General features: G+C 43.9%; 1 protein-coding gene across 5 annotated transcripts in view; it reads left to right on the plus strand.

Annotated features, from left to right (window-relative positions):
* Positions 1-13617, plus strand: part of nphp4 (nephronophthisis 4) — a 171795-nt gene extending 158178 nt beyond the window's left edge. For all 5 annotated transcript variants that reach the window (XM_028582153.1, XM_028582152.1, XM_028582150.1 and 2 more), the window contains exons 28-30: positions 6426-6605; positions 8111-8254; positions 13295-13617. In XM_028582153.1, coding sequence (XP_028437954.1) covers positions 6426-6605; positions 8111-8254; positions 13295-13435 — 465 coding nt within the window. In that variant the 3' untranslated portion in view covers positions 13436-13617. The remainder of the gene's footprint in view (positions 1-6425; positions 6606-8110; positions 8255-13294) is intronic.
* Positions 13618-13883: the final 266 nt, after the last annotated feature.

Here is a 13883-nt window from a genome sequence, read left to right on the forward strand (position 1 = left end):
TGCCGGGGCCGGGAAGCTACGATACCCATTAGCAGCATTAGCAGCACCTGTGAGTTTATCATGTGACAGCGAAAACACGAAAGGCGGAGCAGTATGTCCTGTATGTCCCTTACCGACTAACGTATTTCAAGATAGCGTCTAACCCAGTTCATGCAAATGCAAATGTAAAATTTCAAGCCAAAAGGAATACTTGGAATTGATGGTGGTGGTAAATATTCATGAAAAAGGACAAGTTTGTGAACAGGCAACACAGATTTAGATAATGAACAACTAAACACATTACACACTGGACCTTTAACACTGAACCCACTTTCTTTAAATTCGATAATTATACAGGGGTGTTATTATACATTCTGTCAATTGATTGTGGTCCCCCAGTCTGTAGTGAAAGCCTGGAATGTTATATTCAGTATTTATAATACATCCATGGTACACCCTCTGATGACAAGATGTACGTCACGCAGACCCTCGCAGACCCTCACAAACGTGGACAATATAATTTTGGCTTAACTAAGACCCAACCTGGTACCCGAGTCACGCCCCGGCCAAATTATACTCAGTCTAAAGGCCGGGACACACAGGGCGGAAAATCAGCCGTTGGACAGTCTGGCGAGGTCAGTGACTCAAGTCTGTTCGGTGTGTCCCGTGGCGTCATCAGTCTGGGGGGCTGTAGGCTTTCATTTTCGCCAACCTGACATGTTTAGTCGGCAGCAGGGCAGTCGGGACTCACCTGGAAATGGCGAGCGGAATGAGGTGACTAGAGTCTCTCAAAATCTGAAGAAAATCTTTTAAACTGACCTTTGTTGAGCTGAAATGAAAACCGATTCAGCAACTGCACGGCCTATTTCTCGCTTAAAATGTTCTCAGAAACATGTTTCAGTGAGCTATTTTAGTACAATATGAGATCGTATTCTGAACGGCCGCCATGACAGTCTGGCTTTGAATTTCCGGAGAAAACAAACCCATGTGACGCGTCCGTCCAATCAGCTGCCGGTTTTTCATTTTTTTGGGCAACAATATAGATTAGCGCCGCCTGCTGTTATGGAGGCGTATTACGTATTACTTTTTGGACTAACACGGGGAGACTGATCATTTCGACTGGCTTTTCTGTCGACAGTCGGCCGTCTGGCTGTTGTGTCCTGGCTATAATGGAGCCAGAAAGGGTCTTGTTGTACTGTATTACTGTATATTGTGAGTCTGTTTATCAATATGTCTAATACCCAAGTAGATCCAAGCAGATCCTCAACCAGCTCTAATCTTGTGTGCCTCATAACCATTTCAGTAGAAACTTTTTTTTTGAGGCAGATGGAGAGTGTTAAGTGTAGGAAGAATTATGTGTATCGCTGCTCTTTTGGATGATAGCTGCTTGTTAATTGCTGAAGCAGCATGCTACTGCCAGTGTTGATGTTTTCTTTGTATTTGTGTCTGTCTGGGTGAAATGGAGTTTGGATCAGGTCTGTTCGGATCAAGTCTGATTGGCCTTGGGTTCCTTTTGGAGATTTTTTTATTGAAAATGTATTTACATACGTCAGGGTCTGTTTTGGATTTTGGATCCATGAAGACCTCTAACTAGGAGTTCTTCATGACTGCCAGAAACACTGGGAACCATTACAGAATTCATTGCACTGCAGTTACACTCATAACTGCCATTTGGAGTTGTAATTTGACAAGAGATCAAGGGCATGCAACCAACAGTAGTAGTAGATTATGGTGTTGAGCTAAGTGTTTGGGGCAAATTTGCATCCTCCTTACCAGTCATACATATTCTCGTGTTTAATCTAAAATAAGGTGTGCAATTCATATTTGCCTTCCCTTTTATTTATGATTTCAGTGTTTTGTTATTGGGACAAAACATGGCTGACACAAATGGGAGGCAACATACAGAAAAGAAGAACAGTGAAAATCTAAACTAGACTAAAGCTAGAATCATACCTCAAAACTTCCATATCTAATATGAAGTTGAATGCTTTGTTCTTGACATAGTTTCTTCTGTCTTGGCAATATTCAAACAGCATATCCAAAAATGATTTCATGCAAATTGTTCTCTTAGCAGCAGGAGACAATGGAACAGCGACAGCCTTTTTTGTATTAACCCCAGGTTAAGATTCCCGTCATTATCAAGAATGTACAAATGTGGATTGACAGCATAATGGGTCTTTTCCTGTCATTTCAGTTCAGTTTATTAGGTTCCCACATTACTTCCTATCATATCATATGTTTGGACACAATTTGACACAATCTGAAAAAAAAATTAGCAATGGTTGTATGCTCCCTGAACATATGGAAATATGATCCAGGAGTGTCAGATTGCCCTCTTTTTTAAGATAGATTGTTTCTTATAACTGGGAACAAGAGGGGAGAGAGTTTGAGAATGCTTCTCAGTCAGAGCTGCAGTAAAAGGGCATTTCATATTACTCACTCCATCCATCCATCTTCGTCCGCTTATCCGGTGTCGGGTCGCGGGGGGAGCAGCTCCAGCAGGGGACCCCAAACTTCCCTTTCCCGAGCAACATTAACCAGCTCCGACTGGGGGATCCCGAGGCGTTCCCAGGCCAGGTTGGAGATATAATCCCTCCACCTAGTCCTGGGTCTTCCCCGAGGCCTCCTCCCAGCTGGACGTGCCTGGAACACCTCCCTAGGGAGGCGCCCAGGGGGCATCCTTACCAGATGCCCGAACCACCTCAACTGGCTCCTTTCGACGCAAAGGAGCAGCGGCTCTACTCCGAGCTCCTCACGGATGACTGAGCTTCTCACCCTATCTCTAAGGGAGACGCCAGCCACCCTCCTGAGGAAACCCATTTCGGCCGCTTGTACCCTGGATCTCGTTCTTTCGGTCATGACCCAGCCTTCATGACCATAGGTGAGGGTAGGAACGAAAACTGACCGGTAGATCGAGAGCTTTGCCTTCTGGCTCAGCTCTCTTTTCGTCACAACGGTGCGATAGATTGAATGCAATACCGCACCCGCTGCGCCGATTCTCCGACCAATCTCCCGCTCCATTGTCCCCTCATTTGCGAACAAAACCCCAAGGTACTTGAACTCCTTCACTTGGGGTAAGGACTCATTCCCTACCTGGAGAAGGCATTCCATCGGTTTCCTGCTGAGAACCATGGCCTCCGATTTAGAGGTGCTGATCCTCATCCCAACCGCTTCACACTCGGTTGCGAACCGATCCAGTGAGTGCTGAAGGTCGCAGGCCGATGATGCCATCAGGACCACATCATCTGCAAAGAGCAGCGATGAGATCCCCAGCCCACCAAACTGCAACCCCTCCCCACCCCGACTACGCCTCGATATCCTGTCCATAAATATTACAAACAGGATTGGTGACAAAGCGCAGCCCTGGCGGAGGCCAACCCTCACCTGAAACGAGTCCGACTTACTACCGAGAACCCGGACACAGCTCTCACTTTGGTCATACAGAGATTGGATGGCCCTGAGTAGAGACCCCCTCACCCCATACTCCCGCAGCACCTCCCACAGTATCTCCCGGGGACCCGGTCATACGCCTTCTCCAAATCCACAAAACACATGTAGACCGGTTGGGCATACTCCCAGGCTCCCTCCAGGATCCTGCGAGAGTGAAGAGCTGGTCCGTTGTTCCACGACCAGGACGGAACCGCATTGTTCCTCCTCAACCCGAGGTTCGACTATCGGCCGAACCCTCCTTTCCAGCACCTTGGAGTAGACTTTACCAGGGAGGCTGAGAAGTGTGATACCCCTATAATTGGCACACACCCTCTGGTCCCCCCTTTTAAAAAGAGGAACCACCACCCCAGTCTGCCACTCCTTTGGCACCGTCCCAGACTTCCACGCAATGTTGAAGAGGCGTGTCAACCAGGACAGCCCCTCCACACCCAGAGCCTTGAGCATTTCTGGACGGATCTCATCAATCCCCGGGCTTTGCCACTGTGTAGTTGTTTGACTACATCAGTGACTTCCGCCTGGGAAATCGGCGACAATCCCCCGTTATCCTCCAGCTCTGCCTCTAACATAGAGGGCGATTAGTCGGATTCAGGAGTTCCTCAAAGTGCTCCCTCCACCGCCCTATTACCTCCTCAGTGGAGGTCAACAGTGTCCCATCCTTACTGTACACAGCTTGGATGGTTCCCCCTTCCCCCTCCTGAGGTGGCGAACAGTTTTCCAGAAACACTTTGGTGCCGACCGAAAGTCCTTCTCCATGTCTTCTCCAAACTTCTCCCACACCCGCTGCTTTGCCTCTTTCACGGCAGAGGCTGCAGCCCTTCGGGCCCTTCGGTACCCTGCAACTGCCTCCGAGTCCTCCGAGATAACATATCCCGGAAGGACTCCTTCTTCAGTCGGACGGCTTCCCTGACCACTGGTGTCCACCACGGTGTTCGTGGGTTACCGCCCCTTGAGGCACCTAAGATCCTAAGACCACAGCTCCTCGCCGCAGCTTCAGCAATGGAAACTTTGAACATTGTCCACTCGGGTTCAATGCCCCCAGCCTCCACAGGGATGCACGAAAAGCTCCGCCGGAGGTGTGAGTTGAAAGTCTGTCGGACAGGGGCCTCCTCCAGACGTTCCCAATTTACCCGCACTACACGTTTGGGCTTACCAGGTCTGTCCAGAGTCTTCCCCACCCCTGACCCAACTCACCACCAGATGGTGATCGGTTGACAGCTCTGCCCCTCTCTTCACCCGAGTGTGTCAAAACATACGGCCTCAGATCAGATGAAACGATTATGAAATCGATCATTGACCTTCGGCCCTAGGGTGCTCTGGTACCAGGTACACTTATGAGCATCCCTATGTTCGAACATGGTGTTCGTTATAGACAATCCATGACTAGCACAGAAGTCCAACAACAAACAACCACTCTGGTTTAGATCAGGGAGGCCGTTCCTCCCAATCACGCCCTCCAGGTGTCTCCATCATTGCCCACGTGTGCGTTGAAGTCCCCCAGCAGAACAATGGAGTCCCCCACTGGAGCCCCATGCAGGACTCCAGTCAAGGTCTCCAAGAAGGCCGAATACTCCGAACTCCTGTTTGGTGCATATGCACAAACAACAGTCAGAGTTTTCCCCCCACAACCCGCAGGCGTGGGGAGGCGACCCTCTCGCCCACCGGGTAAACTCCAACACAGCGGGCGCCAGCCGGGGCTTGTGAGTATCCCCACACCCGCCCGGGCGCCTCACACCCTGGGCAACTCCGGAGAAGAAAAGAGTCCAACCCCTATCCAGGAGTATGGTTCCAGAACCGAGACTGTGCGTAGAGGTAAGCCCCACCAGATCTAACCGGTAGCGCTCCACCTCCTGCACCAGTTCCGGCTCCTTCCCCCAGAGAGGTGACGTTCCACGCCCCCAGAGCCAGCGTCTGCCGCCCGGGTCTGGTCCGTCGAGGCCCCTGACCTTCACTGCCACCCATGTGGCATCGCACCCGACCCCAACGGTTCCTCCCACAGGTGGTGGGCCCATGGGCTGGAGAGATGGGAGCCACGTAGCTTGTTCGGGCTGTGCCCGGCCGGGCTCTCGTGGCAAACCCGCCACCAGGCGCCGCCGACGAGCCCGCCGTCTGGGCCTGGCTCCAGACGGGGGCCCCGGGCTTCCTCCGGGCAGGGTCACTCCATCTCTACCTTGCTTCTTCATTGGGGTTTTTGAACCATTCTTTGTCTGGCCCCTCACCTGAGACCACTTTGCCTTGGGAGACCCTACCAGGAGCACAAAGCTCCAGACAACACAGCCCTCAGGTTCACAGAGACACACAAACCTCTCCACCACGATAAGGTGATGGTTCACGGTACTCACTCGTATTATAAAATAACAAAAGTGATGGACTGTCACAGTCATCGTGGGTGCATACAGTACGACCCAAACATGGTCTCCCTGAAGAGATAGGGTACAAGCTGAAAGAGTGACAGATGTTTTTTTATTTTTTTTTTAAAGATTTCACCATATACATCAAGCGCCCGCTTTGATCTGACTCTCGGCAGGTTAGCTCACTGTGGAATGCATCGGAGGAGTCTTATTAAACCGGATAAAGCTCACCGCCAGAGAATAGCTTTGCTTTTCTCAACAGATTGAAAAGGAGCCGCACAGTAAATCTCATTCTCACATCCTTCTGTCACTTTTCTGCCTCTACTTTCTCTGCCTTTTTCACCGAACCTCATTCGCCCTTTCAATCACCCACTCTCTCCTGTAATCTGAACACCACCTTTATTTTCCTGATGCTGTTAACCACCTTTTCCCATTAATTCTGTCCTTTTCTGTACTTTTTTTTTATTTTATTTTTTTTTAACTTTTCTTATAAAATGTCTCTCTTCCCTTCTATACTGTCACACTCTTTCTCTCAATGGTCAGTGTCTCTATTTCTCTTCATTAATCGTCTCTTGCTCGCTCTAACATCCCACCTAATAAACCTCCTCAATGTACTGCCAAACTCAATCACCCTTACCCTTTCTGTAGGTGGACCCAGAGGGTGTGTTCGTTTTGCCTCCCGCAGCGGTGCAGGAGCTCCAGCTGAAGGTGCAACCATGGCGAGCAGGAAGCCGCTTCTTGTATGTAAATGCAGTGGATGTGGAGAACCGGTGGCTCGTCACCGCCTGGCTGCTCTGTCTCAACGTCCACCGGCCTGTGCTGTCCAAGGTATGAGTAATTTTCATTTAGGTTTTACTACTTAAAATAGTAATATGTGTGTTTGTATGATGTCTCCATTTTTTGTGTGAGCACTTGCATTGCCCTTCTCACAGATCAAACAAGTGTGGCCATCATCCTCCAATTGGTAAAGCTTTGGTAACTCTCAGTGGCACTCATTTCTTTACTGTTCCAGCAACAGGTGCCAGGTGTCTGCTTGAAGTGCACAGGGTTTAAAAACTGCATTGTCAAAGTCACAGACCTTCTTATTGGAGCCTCACCCATCTGTTCCAAATGATGTGGTTGACACTACAAAATAGTTTCCTTTAAATGTAAGACCCCCTCCCTCTCATTAATGGACAATCTCGTGATATATTTACAGATTTTGCCTCGCTGTCGCTATTTCGCAAATAATCCCTCATTTTGTCATTACATAGTGTGTCCTCCGAAAACACCGTAGAAGGTTGTGTTAGATGCTTGGTGAAGTAGTAACCACTTGTGCACCTAGTTAGTGAGCTACTGTGGCTGCCAACCAACCAGTAACAGGCCAGTGAGAAGCTAACATGCTCCCAGTGGCAAGCTACAATAGCCTGTCAAACTACTGTAGCTGGTTTGCAAACCAGCTACAATTAGCATGATAGATAGCTTGATTGCTAGCAGCGCAATACGTTTCCACAGTTTATAAGGAAAGAAGTATTTGCCACATATATTCCCGTCTCATGACTGACTGTGAAGCATGTTCATACTCATAAGGAAGAATCTGTGGGATAAAAAAGACGATATCTTTGATTCTGCTGCATCAAGTTGTTTTCTTTTCTTTAGTGTCCATTGTGAGCCCCCCCAACAATGTTACAGTAGTGCAAAACTTAATCAGTGGAGCACTCTCATGTGGTAATAGCCAACATGATTGTAGATTAAATTCTTACTGTGGCTCTATTTCACACTTTTCAAGACCTGTGATTTGATGAACAGCTCCCTTTTAAGGTCTGTATAACTCAAAGCCACTGGTGACTCAGAGTCACAATCAGTGCTTATTGAAACCACCATCCTGGGGGTTTCCTGGGTCAGCTGGGTCAGCTGGATATTCCCAACTCCTTTATGGCTAGTGTCAAGAAAAGGCTAAGGACAGCTGATCCAAGGCCAGCACTCAAAGCAAATCCCCTCTATAACGGCTGTCTGCCTTTCTAAACCAACTGACTGACTATTGAAGGTCATGTTCACATTACAGCAAAGTGTCTAAATTAAATGTTTTCCTCTCATATCCTATCAGTCTAAACCACAGAAATAAGTCCCATTCTTATTCTGATCTAGATCACTTGCACACGTCTTACAAAAGTGTGTCTTGAGGCACCCAATGTGCAAATTGTGCACACGTAATTTATTAGTGTAAAAAGTAATCTAAAAAAATCTGATATTAGCAGAACATGGCAACTGTGCTTTTTCCGACAGGGCCTAATGATTTAGTGAGCAGCTAGTTATGACACTAACTGTCTGTCTGCGTGTGTGTTTGTGTGCAGGCATTTGAAGTGTGTGTCCCAGGCAGTGGTGGGCGTGGCAGCTCCAGGAAAATCACCTACACCAACCCTTACAGCAGTAGCCGTACATTTCTGCTCCGCTCTGACCATCCAGACCTGCTCCAGTTTAAAGAGAATAAATTCCAGGTGAGATAGGACAGGAAGTCATGCAGTTCTCTTACTCTCATTTAGAGTCAAATCAATACGTTAATTAACGCCTCGACCTAAAGTCAACCTTCCTCCTTGGCAAAAGCTTGTCTTTGTTGTTGAGGGCCCGCATCAGTACAGGCAGATTCATGGCATTAATGGTACCTTGTGTTGTTGTGTTTGCCCTGTAAATAATTAGCATTAGCTGTAATGGAAAGTGCTAGTGATCAGTGATAGGAATCCTTTTTGATCAGCTGTTTTGAAAATCCTGTTTAGAATAAAATAATAAAGAAATTATTTTTGCCAAACGTAAAAGTCCATTTCAAGACATTTGAAATAATACAGAGAAGATTAATACTGCCTATTGATAGCCACTATTAATTTCAGCAAGTTTTTTGATTGTACTAAGAATAAAAACTACTCTATCCATTTTGATTAAATTTGGAAATTGAGGAGACTTTTAGCATTTTGTAGTCATCTATTACTTATCACTTAAGCTCAAGTGTAGAAGAAGTATCCTGGCACAGCTTCTTCCACTGACAGATGATGGGTTTGTATAAATCTTCAAGGTGGTGCTGTTAAAAATTTGCAGTCAAATTTTTTTTCTTCCTACTTTCACTTCATTATATCATTTCTATATATAAAATTATAAAAAAAAAATTAAAATAATTTTGTGATAATGTGTTGGAATCTTTTTGAGTTGTCGGCCAATATCTAATACTGTTAGGAATATTGTATAGCTAATTGCGCTGGACTCTAAACTTGCAGATTCATCTGGTTTCCAGTATTTTCAAATATAAATGAACTATATTTGCTATCAGCGGCTAGTCTTTTCACTGACTGAAAATCATTCCCAGGGCTTTCTGTGTGTATGATTAGGTTGCTTCTGTGAAATATTATCACATTCTCACCTCCTCTCTTCACAGTGACAGAGTTGGTTTTGAAGTTTATTGTCTGTTATACAGTAAAACCCTCCCAAATCAGCCTCCAGCTTTCACATTGACAATACAATTTATAATAAATTTCTTCACTTCTTTTTAACAAAAGAGCAAGATGCAAAATAAAGATAAGACAACCTGCTGTAGTACAGTAATTACAATTGGAAAAGTACAGCCGCAAAGTATCTGTTATCAAATTGATCATAAATTAACCACAAGCGAGTTTAAGGGAGCTGCTGACTAACGGGTTGCCTACATATCCCGTATAGTGTGAGCAATAGCAGAGGTTTGAGTCCTCCGTCTATGACTACACAGGATGCATTCCCGCACAGTACTGAGTGTAGGTCACCTGCGTTTTGGCAGCACTCAGAGCCATACACACAATCAGTCGTTTCACACGAAAATGACAGAAAATAGACTTGAAAAATGCATCTGAAATGCCTTAGACACATAGATATGCCTTTACTGTATGTCTTGGTTCCAATGTACATTTAAACTGCGACCCAGTTACGATGGAGCTATAGTGCAGCCACACTATACAGCCGCATTCAGTGGACATGAGGAGTTAGACCTTTTAGTAATGGATTATTTCAACAATTGTCATACACTGACATTTCCTCCTGGTATAAGTCTCAAAATCTGTTGTGGTGCACTTTCAGCTAAATGATTAATCATGATTTGGTTATTCTGCAACCTCACTGACTATGCATTAGACCATGCACTACTGTGCAGACTGACACTGGGAAAGGTTTTGATCAATATACTGATTGTAAAAAAAATAACTTTTATGTGGAAAAGAAACCTTTAGTTTTAACTGTTAACATATATTGAGGCATGTTTCTGGCTTTCCTGTCATCTTGACACAGGTGAGTAAAAGACATTATTGATGATTTCTGGCCTCTCATGTTGACTGTTCATTCCTCAGCTGTTGGAAGTGAATGAATGATTGAGTAAGTGAATGATTTCCTTGTTTACCTCCAGACGCGAAACAGGAGGTACACAAAAAAGTCATCACTGCTGTTGTTTTATTCTCATGTTGTCTACCTCAGTGTCTCTAATAGCTGATTGACTCACACAGAGACATAATGCACCGGAGTCACTGCCATCATTGTCTTTCATTTGATGAAATGGCAAAACAAATGGAAAACCAGCATTTTAAATTAAAGGTGCAGTACGTAAGACTTATAAAACTAACTTTTTGTCAAATTTACTAAAACTGACCCTATGTTCCAGTAGAACTACATGAAGCAGGTAATTTAAAAAAATAATCTGGCTCCTCTGACACCACCTTCAGCCTGTAGCGCAATTTGCAAATATCCACAGCTCCCTGTTCACATGCACCAATCAGGGTCGAGGGGGTGTCTAACTGCGTGTCAATCACTGCTCATGCACACGCATTAATTCTCCCTTGTGGGGGAGGGGCTTAGGAGACCGTTTTGGGCTTTAACGGAAAAGGGGTAGGGACTGAGAAGATGTCAATGTTCACATTTTTTGGCTAAGTCCTGGATCTTCACAATCCTACCTACAGCACCTTTAACAAATAAATGAATGAGACGCAAATGGGAGGCTGTTTCCACATAAACTATTTAAGAGTCTCGCTGTTGCTGTCCAGAAGACCCTGCATCAATTAGACAGAAAAATGTGGGCAAAGTGAAAAACAACCCATTGTTTTTTTCCATTTTGTCAGCAAGGCGCCAGATGTCTTATGAAGAATTTACCGTGCCTGCAGCATTAAGCAAATGTGGAGACACTTTTCTCTTTTTTGACACAACTACCTCACCATGATACAAAAAAAACTGTCAGGAGAGAAAGCAAAACAGAGATTAATACTGCTTTGCTTTTGTGGAAGATTATAGCATAAATCCTCCAAATTGACATATATATCAATTGCTGGCTATTACAGAAAACACTAGAAAGTAGTTCTGGTCTGATTGAAATACCGGGAAAACAAAAAAAATTACCAAATAAAGCACGTTTTCTACACTTTTGCCTCATTTCCACTGCATGGTTCGACTTCAGTATTTTAATATTGTTGCAAAGCCATACAGTGTTATTCAGCAGGCTGCCCAACTTAACGTTGATAAATTGTTCAAAATGTTTTAAAATATCTTTGACTTTTTGAGTAATGGTCTCAGTCTGTGGGACTGTTTCTTTAGAAAGCGTTATTTAGGCATTTAAAAACCAATTTAACAAAATGCAGGGAGATAAAATTAGCAAAACTTAAAATTTTATGTTTGCTTAAAATTTGCCAGTGATGGTACCTTATTCTCTTCTTATCCAGGACTTTCAAGGATTTCAAGACACTATAGTCTTAACTGATGTCTGATGAGCTTGGGACCATGTGGTTAAGCCATACGATATGTGTGAAAGAATCATAGAATTTAAAACAATAAAAGCACAGTCAAGAGTCAGGCAGTTTCTTATCATCATAAAACAGCTCAAGTTGGCCTTAATGGTTTTACAGATTTTCTTGATATGACTTTTGAAATTCAAATGATAGTCTATAATTATTCCCAGATACTTCAGTTTGGGTACTTGTTCAATAAGCTCCCCATTATTTTGTACATTCAAGAGTTGTGTTAGAGGTAGTTTTTTAATGGAAAAGCAGACAGAGTTTGTTTTCTTAGTGTTTAAAATTAAACAAGATGAGGCCAGCCAAGATTATATTTTGTCTAAGTTGGCATTTAGTTTGTTAGCCACAGAAGTACAGGTATTACCAGATGCATACACCACTGTGTCATCTACATACATCTTTAGACCTATATCTGGCCATGCATCTGGCAAATCATTAATGTAGAGGCTGAAGAGTATGGTTCCCAAGACAGTGCCCTGAGGGATTCCTGTTTAAATTTTGAGAAAGGTGGATCTCACATTATTAATTATAACACACTGTTCACGGCCTTTTAAATATGATGCAAACCAGGACAATGACTGTTTGGATAAATTGAACTTAGCTAATTTTGAAATTAAGGTGTTGTGATTTACCTTTTTTTAGATCTACAAATACTGCACCAACTGCATTTCCCTTGTCAAGTGATTGTTTGATATTTTTGGTTAATAAACAAGTTGCGGATTCTGTTGAATCATTGTGCCTAAATCCAAATTGCAGAGGACTCAGATAATGGTTTGTCTCGAGGTAGTGCATCAGTTGTTCTGAGACAAATACGTCTATAATTACAAGACATTTTATCATCTCCAGATTTAAAAAGAGGTATTACCAAAGCATTTTTCCACCCATCTGGGAATTGCCCGGATTTAATGGAAATATTAATAAGATTGTTGAGAGGCAGGACCAGAATGCTACTATATTTTTTAAGAAGAGCTGTATCTAAATCATTTGTCTGTTGTGTACTCTTGCTAGCTTACTGAGCTGAACGTGAGACGCTAGATGCAAAACATGTCCGTCAAGCTTAAGTTGCTCACTTTCTTCTGTGTAAAACTGCAACATATTGAACAGTAAATGTTCACACTAAAAGACAAGCGTTTTTGGTCGTCATTCGAAGCCATTCCACTACAGAAGGCATGTTGGGTGGGTGAAATTAGAAAGGTAACGAGCAGCAGCCGAGTTCTAAGGTTCAGCAGAAACTGAAACCTGTCATAAAGCCCAATATTCGGCCGAATCCGAACCCGAATCCTGGATTTGGTGCATCCCTACTTTCAACGCAGCGTAATAACGCCTGAAAATAATGTACATCTCGCAAATGTATCCGTCTCTGCAGTCGTCTCTGCAGTCATCTCAACCATCGAATTCCAGCAACAGGAAATAACACAAAAAAAAAAAAAAAAAAACCACCTAAATGTCGGGTTAAAATCCGTTGTAACTTGCGTTACTGAGATTGTAACGGGTATAATATTACCGAAATCTTTTTAGTTATGCATTATATTACTGCGTTACAGCAACAGGAATACATTACTGCAATTGCATCACATGCAAAAACACAAACTTTCATTATCAGTCTGAGGTAAAAGGGGCTTTGTGTATGTGGACATGGGTGCATCCATTTAGTGCTGCTAGCTGAAGAGAAAGAAATGATCTCTCACCCTCACAAAGCTTTCAGATGAATATGAGGCATGTTTGTTGTGTTGTGTTCATGGTGTTTAGATCGGCGGGGGAGAGAGTTACACCATCGGACTGCGATTCGCCCCCAGCCGGAGTCCCGGCTCAGTGGAGATTCTGGTCTATGTGAACAACCTGGAGGAGAAGACGGAGGAGACGTTCTGTGTGAAAGTCAACTACTCATGAACTGATGATGTTTGTGTCGAGCAGCGAGTACAAACTGTATCTTGAAATGTTGACTAATCTGTGTTTTGAATCTATTTTCTGAGTGTGAAATGAACTCAAATGAGCTTTCATTTTTCTACTTAGGGTGTGCAATTTTGTATCAGATCATATTTAGGACAGAAATAAACTTTTTTTTTAACACATATGTTGTTTCAGTCTTTTGTACAGTACAAGGTGGAGCGTTATGTGTGAATTATTGAGAATCTTTGTTATCTCGATGAGCTTCACTGAAATAAGGTCACACGTCTCCAAAATCTAACATTGAATGAGTTCCCTTGGGGTCAGATTTAAAAGAACATCCTATTCTGAGCTGGGTGCAGAGTGCTCCTAAAAGATTAGTGTCATATATTTATGATAATTTAAATTCTCAGAAATATATGCCTACATCAGGCATGAAAGCTTAATATAG

Source organism: Perca flavescens, chromosome 7 (genome assembly GCF_004354835.1).
Source record: "Perca flavescens isolate YP-PL-M2 chromosome 7, PFLA_1.0, whole genome shotgun sequence".
Lineage (NCBI taxonomy): Eukaryota > Metazoa > Chordata > Actinopteri > Perciformes > Percidae > Perca > Perca flavescens.